This window comes from Sinocyclocheilus anshuiensis, unplaced genomic scaffold (assembly GCF_001515605.1).
Source record: "Sinocyclocheilus anshuiensis isolate Anshui unplaced genomic scaffold, SAMN03320099.WGS_v1.1 scaffold85, whole genome shotgun sequence".
NCBI lineage: Eukaryota > Metazoa > Chordata > Actinopteri > Cypriniformes > Cyprinidae > Sinocyclocheilus > Sinocyclocheilus anshuiensis.
The window spans coordinates 4,150,093-4,158,097 of record NW_015536800.1 but is presented as its reverse complement, the minus strand read 5'-3'; the positions used below and the strand labels follow the sequence as shown (position 1 = coordinate 4,158,097).

Sequence of the window (8,005 nt, the reverse complement as noted above, 5' to 3'; positions counted from 1 at the left end):
TACACTACCATTGAGAAATTTTAACCAAACTATGTTACAGACTTTTCATTAAGACCCTAAAGAATCATATAAACTTGTGGAAAATGGGCATCCTATGACCCCTTTAAACTGACTGTAAACATTTGGAGGAACTCCTGCATACATCAGCAGAGAGATGTCATTTTCACTGGAAGGTCCAGTTATGACATTTAGATCAAAAGGTCAGCTAAACAAAGTCCATAAGATCTATGACATGCATTAAAAGTACATTAATAAATTAATACATCTCCTGTCCTGTTTTTACTTAATCTTCCAAACCTGTCAACCATGCACATACACTATTGCTAAAATACATAAAAAGTGCTGATGATCTAGAGTTTAGCCTTCACCTTCACAAGTTTGTTCAAATTAGATCTAAAATCCAACTTTTAGTAATATTTGTATTCAGGATTTATGTAGGCATTTTGCCTTTATTTATAGGGGCCAGTATGGAGACAGGGATCAACGTGGGATAGAGAGGGGGCAGCAGGATGGGAAAGTACCTTCAGCCAGGACTCGAACTCGGGTTGCCCGAAGCGCAGCACTGCTGCTCACGAGGCTCTGACCTAAAATTCAACTTTTAAAGTGTATTTTTTTGTGCAGTCAGCTGGTCATTATCACATTAATAAACTCTACAGGGTTAGAAGCTTGCCAGGTCTTGTTTAACCAGAGAAGGTTTTTATTTTGTGCAAATTTCTGTAATATAGAAGTGGATTGGGTGTGGAAGTATAAATACTACTGTTAAAAAATTAAAAGAATGGTATTTTTAATTGTCAAACGTCTCCAGTGAGCCTAAAATATCCAGAAGATCTGAAAGAGAATTAGTAGGGAAATTAGTCTTTTCGAACTCATGCAATTTTGGCGGCATGACAAAGACATCTGCGTCTGCCGTTATTATTCATTTCAATGGATGAGACTCAAGACTGGCTCTGTTTTATTTTGTGTATGAGATCGATGTCTCACAGTGTTTACAAAAGCAGTTTGCTCGACTATATTGAATGAATTGGGGAGTAGAATAAGTTTGTTATATTTACACGTTGTAGCTAAGAGTCTTTAAAAATCATACCATTTATGATAATTGATATTTATGATATGCAGATATGTGTTTGTATGGGTGTGTCTGTGTGTACAAGAGAGGGAAAGTGTACTTGTCATCTTCTAAATGTTTAATGGCCATCAGAGAGGTTCTGTGTGTCTGTGTCTAATGGACTCTCTTACTCACTCTTATTCAGAAACCATCAGCGGAGTGTGTTTTACCTTTTAGAGCCCATGTAGACCACTTTTAGTTAGTTTTACTCAAAGACTATAGAATACCCAAGACGTGTCACTCGTATAGTTTTGAATGGGGAATCGGTAAGGTCAGCGCGTCACTGCAGCTGCCGTTAGAAGTCCCGGTTGCTATAGAAACAGTCAGCATTCTGAGGCGTGCTCTTAGGACTGCGTATGCGCACTGGCTGATCTAGCCTGAAAAATAAGCTTTTTATAATGCTATTTGAGCAAAAGTAACAACATTTATGACACGGTTGTTGTCAGATTTCTTTGGTGATTTCAAATATGAAATGTAATCGTAAGCTTAGTGAACAGTTTTGGAGAATTTGATGTTTCCCCATTCAAAGAGATGGGAGTTGCACTTGCATGCCCGAGCGGCGTTTCAAAGATGGCCGCTGAGTGACATGACTTGTCTTAAAAGGACTTTGGTTTTACTGCAGTGTGTGCATTCAGTGTAGTGGATTCTGAATAAAAGAATGATAGTTTTACGGGTATTAGGGCTGCACGATTAATCGCATGCGATATTTAACGCGCATCTTGTCAGAAAGCCGGTTCTGTAATCAGCGGTAAATCTCCATATCTCCATCACCTGCGTGCTTTCACATTGAGCAGCATTAACTACACAGAGCCGTTGTTCACTGACGAGCTGCGCTAAACCACGTTCATATTCGCGCGATTTTTTGCGCTTCTCATCAGTGAACAACGGCTCTGTGTAGTTAATGCTGCTCAATGTGAAAGCACGCAGGTGATGGAGATTTACCGCTGATTACAGAACCGGCTTTACTGATAAGATGCGCGTTAAATATCGCATGCGATTAATCGTGCAGCCCTAACGGGTATCATGTGACATGTATGCGTGTTAGGCTTCGTTCACACTGGTTTTTGAACTTGATCTTTAGGTATTTACTGTCTGCACTGTCATTTTGCAAGTAATTGAATCTGATAATCTGTTTGTACAGTGTTGCTGCATCGGTTGCTATAGTAATAATAATGTACGCTTCAGCAAGATGCTGCAAGGCTCTCTTTCTACAGCTGAGAGTGTCGAACCACTTTTGGATGTGGTTTCGATCAGTTTTGTAAATATTGGATTTCATGTGGTTTGTTCAGATTCAGAATACAAAAAAAGAAAATCCATTTGAATCATATATGCCAATTTGTTCTTTCTAAGCAATGCCTCAGTGAGCAAGTTGTGTATGTAGTTTTCAGTGTTAATAAGAGACACACACATACCCTCTCTACTTTAAAAAAGAATTAAAACTATTTAGTTCAACTGCACAACGGATGCTAAAATTATGAACTGAAAGCTTCTGCTCCATACCGCAGTAGCAACAGGAGTCCGATTTCACGGTTATGTGAATAGAGAAAGGAGAGATGTCTGACAAGATGATGGCAGAGGATTTGGTGTCAAAGAGAAAAGCAAAAGCACCTATTTGACAATATTTCTGTTTAATGCTTGTTAATTGGTGTGTTTTTCATTAAATTATAATGAACCACAAAAATTCTTTGTAAAGCAAGTGGGAAATCCATCCAAAGATCTTTAATTTATATACAAAGGCCCTCACGTGACATAATAGATAAAAAATAGATATTGTTTCCACAAAATAAGAAAGAATTCATTTGTTTAATTGTGGCCATGAATTAAGAATTTGCTCCCTCATTTTATTAAATTGTGGCGATGTTGTAGTAATTTTGATACATCAAAACAAGGGAATGAATTGGTACAACATTGCCGTGATTTAATAAAAAAGAGAACAAATTAACAAATTCTTAATTTGTGGCCACTATATATATATATATATATATATTTGTCCATGTCATGTGCGGGGCTCCGTATGTCCTCCATCTTATTTTGGTTAATAATGAGTTTGTCATTTTACTATTTTATTGTTATGTTTTCCATTAAGAATAATAATGAATTATTCATTTTGTTCAAAGAAAAGGAAAAATGTAAAGATCTGATGTTAAATATTAAGTGCTATGGATTATGAGTGTGTTCTCTTGTAAAATGTGCAGTGTAATTGGTAATATCGTTTATTAATTTCCTCACCATGGCATCTCTCTCAGTAAGCTTAAAATCATGAAAAATTAAATATTTTTGTTGGTTGTTGTTATCATTTTAAGATGACCTGAAGAAGAAAAAAAAAAGAATAAAGAATAATTTGTATCTTTTAAGTACCAATACGCACCTCTGTAGGGGTATAGGCTTTTATTTATAACTTGGAAAAATATTTTTTATAATGAATATTGGAGCATGAATTAGAAAATACTATTTCCGTATTTCTACTTCAAAATTTCCCATTTAAATCAGAGTGTTACTTGCTTTGTAATTATTTGTGAAATTTAAAGTCGTAAATAAAGTACAAAGGTGGTACTGCAGCATTTACCATTGTTTTCCTCTAAAGTACATGATGTATGACACATGATGCCTTAAAGCTGTTATGTAATGGAAGCAGCAACATTGTCCGTATTGTGACATACATCCAAGTGAAACTGATTTTTCGGCAGAAATAAAAGTATGATGGAGACTTGGTTCTATCGATCAGTTTTTTGTTTGGATGTGGACAGATCTGAATGCATACAAAATATTTAGAGAAGTCCAGTATATGTTGTTAGAAAGAAGTCTTACTCTTTTCCCAAGAAGGTTGAGCTTTGAAATTTTGATTCAGAATTATAGAGTTTAATAATAAATAAAAGTTAAACATGCATGGATGAATTGTTCATAATAAGATAATTATGCATATCAGGGGTAAAAATGAATTAAATTGGCCTTTTATGTCTTAGGAAAATGTAGAAGTCACCTTTGTGGAGTATTCACATCTACATTGAGTTATACTAGTCTTCCTAGCTTGTACAGGAATTATAGTAGCTGGATTCTGTTTAGTCTAAATTTTTTCTTCTGCCAAATTTTACAAAATGGTTATAAGAACCCATATTTAAGCTGTCAGTACCTTGTACAGAAACTGAATACTTTGCATTTGCCGGTGTTTAGATGAATCACTTTGATATTGAACCTTTCATCATCAAGCTTTGCTCTTGGAATATATATATATATATATTTATATTTTCAGCTTCTTTGCACTCCAGAAATGCCCAGTGCTCTTTTAATTTTGATCTTTCTGAAGGCTAGTTTGCAGACAGAGCAAAAGTGTTTGACTAAATTGCATGCTCACTATTCAGCTTTGAAGCTTGGATTTCTAGGAGAAGGTTCAATTTTGTTCCAGATAAAAATGGCCTTGAGCATGAATTTCACTCTGACGGAAATTATTAAAAGAAAATCATTCCCCAAACGTCCTGCTGTATGGCCTATTGAGATGAGGGGATATATTTACATATAAATGCAGACATACAAGAGAATATTTGCCGTACCGTACATTTGAATCACTTTGTATTTGTGCATATAGGTAATAGTAGTGGAGAATTCAACCATTTCCCAGAAGACCCAGAGTTTGCCGAAATTATCCAGAAGGCTGAGCAGGCGATAGAAAACGGTGTCTTTCCCGAACGCATCTCACAAGGATCCAGTGGAAGCTACTTTGTCAAGGATCCCAAAGGGGTATGTGTATTTGAATGTTAAATGTTGAAATCGACCCTGACATAATCTGTTTTAAAAGTCAAAACAGAAAACAAAAACTAATGGGATGAAAAAACGTAGAACTTCTTAGTAGGTTTGTTTAGTGAGTATTCATGCACCTCACGTTAATGTGCAGTTTGTACGCAACATCATGCTTAGCAGTGTTTACCGTAGGATAATTATATGCATGATCACCTCTCTCCTGTGAGCTAAACGAATACATTTATGCATGAATGTTAATGCAGAATCGGTTTGGATTCATTCTCTCAGAAAACATTCCCTTTTACGATATAATTCATAGTAGTTATTTTCAAATCTAGTGGTGTTAAATTTGATTTTTCTTGATGCCTGTATCTTCTCTCCTTTAGAAAATCATTGGGGTATTTAAACCAAAATCAGAGGAGCCTTATGGTCACTTAAACCCTAAATGAAATATTGGATTTCATGTGGTTTGTTCAGATTCAGAATACAAAAAAAGAAAATCCATTTGAATCATATATGCCAATTTGTTCTTTCTAAGCAATGCCTCAGTGAGCAAGTTGTGTATGTAGTTTTCAGTGTTAATAAGAGACACACACATACCCTCTCTACTTTAGTTTGGCATGGATGGTGACTGAATCATCTGATCTGATCTTCAGCTCCCTCAACGCAGATCACATGAGTGTGTGTCTGTAACCTGCATGTGAAACACTGATACAAGTGTACACATTAGAAATCATACATAATGGCTGAACTAAAAAAAAATAAACCGATTTAAAAGATAAAAGTTTTGAGTAACTCACTGATAAATGGCCATTTTGGACTGTGGATGAATTAAGCTTGCCGCGGTAGTCTATGTTATAAATGTTACATAGTGTTTAGCTGCACAACGATTGCATTACTTGCCCACTCCCTAAATGGACCAAATATTTCCATAAAGTCTGCTGCCCGTGCTGTTTTGGCCGTGGTTGCCTCATTCCTAACCAGGGCTACCTCTCTGAGGCAGCTGCCTCACTCGTTGACCAAAAACTGGGCTTGAGGATTGTACCCAAAACTAAGGTGAGGATGGGCGTTATATAGAAGCTTTAAGAAAAAGCTTTGCTCTTGGAATTAAGAACCAAACCTTTCACCCTTTGTTTTCAGGTTGTGAATTTGGCCAGCGAGACTTTTCACTATAGTGCAATTGACCGTGCCAAATCCCGTGGTAAGAAATATGCACTGGAGAAAGTCCCCAAAGTTGGACGACGGTTTCACAGAGTTGGTCTTCCTCCAAAGGTAATGAAACACCTCTAAAATGATCCCAATTCATTTACTCACCCTCATTTTGTTTCAAACCTCTCTCACTTTCTTGTGTGGAACAATATTTTGCCAATGTTCCATACAATTAAAGCATGAATTGACACATAAATCTAGGTTTTCCCGAATCCATATGATTGCTTGGTGTAATTATTTGCTGAAAATGTTGAGTCGGTAGCTCTAAATTCTCATTTGCACTTTTTCATTATAGATATTACACCTGTCTTGTCATGTCAAAATTGAATTGAGAGCAAGACTTCCAAAATAATCATGATTTGTTGTTCTCTTTTGTGTAGGTGGGCTCATTTCAGTTGTTTGTGGAGGGCTATCATGAAGCAGACTACTGGCTGAGGAAGTTTGAGGCAGAGCCTCTTCCAGAGAACATGAGGAAGCAGCTTCAGTCTCAATTTGAGAGGCTGGTGGTGCTGGATTACGTCATCAGAAACACAGGTACCTAATGCTGCTGTTCAAGTTCTTTCTTTTTTCAGCCCATTGTTCTTGAATTTATTCCCTTACAAAGCTTCACCATGGTAGCCACAGTGTTCATCTAATCTCAGATTTTTACTAACAGGGTTATTTTTACTAAATTGGCTGTGCTGTAAAGTATTGGTCACTATTGTCAAAAAAAATTGAAAGCTTTTTTTTTTTTTTTTTTTTTTTTTTTTTTGAATGGGTATTTTTGCTTTTTACATTTTTGTTTTTTATTGTTCTCACTCTTGTTGAACTGTATCTCATCTCTCTTCAGGCAGACTTTTTCATTATCTTTCTTCATTTCCAGTTTCTGCCTCCCACACAATACAAACGTGCCATGTCTTTCAGCGTAACATGTTATGACCACATAAAAGTGATGCTAATTGTTTACAGTGCCTTTGAAAAGTAAATCTGATATATCTTTTGGCTTCTTCAGACAGAGGGAACGATAACTGGTTGATCAAGTATGAGAAGCCGGGCGATGGAGCGCTGACAGAGAAGGTAAGCTGAGGGATATTTATAGAGCTCCTTTGTTTGCAGTGCTGGGCAGCTCAAAGAAAATGCCATGACTGAGAACCAACTGCAAATGCAGGGGTATCATATTCATTTTTTTTAATGCAAAATGTCATAACTTAAATGATTTTAGCAAATGGCTGCAATATAACAAAGAGTGAAAAATTTAAGGGGGTCTGAATACTTTCCGTACCCACTGTATATGTGTATATATATATATATATATATATATATATATATAGTTAGTTAGTTAGTTAGTTAGTTAGTTAGTTAGTTTTTTCTCGAGTTTTTGTTTGAATGGGCATGGCATGTCTTGATAAACAGTTCCTCCCATGTGCACAGTAAAGCTCTTTAAACATCACACCATGTCAAACATAAGACCTATTCAGTATTGCAAAAGCATTTTCATTAGCTCAAGTTGCTGCAGGAGTTATATTATGGATGTAATGATGATTGCTTTCCAGTCACAAATGCTGAGTTTCTTTTCCACATGTCTGTCCTCAGGAATCTGAATGGACTGACCCAAAAGACTCGGCCATACAGATTGCAGCTATAGATAATGGTTTGGCCTTCCCTTTTAAACACCCCGATGAGTGGAGAGCATGTAAGGATTTCCTGTTTTTATACGTTTAAAATATATTCAACTGTTTTCTATTTTAATATTAAAAATATAATTTATTCCTGTGGTGCTAAAGCTAAATTTTCAGCAGACGTTACTTAGTTTTCAGTGTCATATGATGCTTTAGAAATGATCTTATATGCTGATTTAGTGCTCAAGTAACATTTATTATTTTTGTCACTATATAAGAGTTGAGCTTCTTAAAGGGGTCATATGATGTTGCTAAAAAGAACATTATTTTGTGTATTTGGTGTAATGAAATGTGTTTA

General features: G+C 36.0%; 1 protein-coding gene across 1 annotated transcript in view; it reads left to right on the top strand.

The window, feature by feature from the left end:
- Positions 1-8,005, top strand: part of LOC107656613 (phosphatidylinositol 4-kinase type 2-beta-like) — a 12,955-nt gene that overhangs the window by 2,211 nt on the left and 2,739 nt on the right. Inside the window, exons 2-8 of the mRNA XM_016444522.1 lie at positions 4,689-4,840; positions 5,227-5,285; positions 5,755-5,896; positions 5,981-6,112; positions 6,430-6,583; positions 7,041-7,105; positions 7,622-7,721. Of these exons, the coding sequence (XP_016300008.1) occupies positions 4,689-4,840; positions 5,227-5,285; positions 5,755-5,896; positions 5,981-6,112; positions 6,430-6,583; positions 7,041-7,105; positions 7,622-7,721 (804 nt within the window). The remainder of the gene's footprint in view (positions 1-4,688; positions 4,841-5,226; positions 5,286-5,754; positions 5,897-5,980; positions 6,113-6,429; positions 6,584-7,040; positions 7,106-7,621; positions 7,722-8,005) is intronic.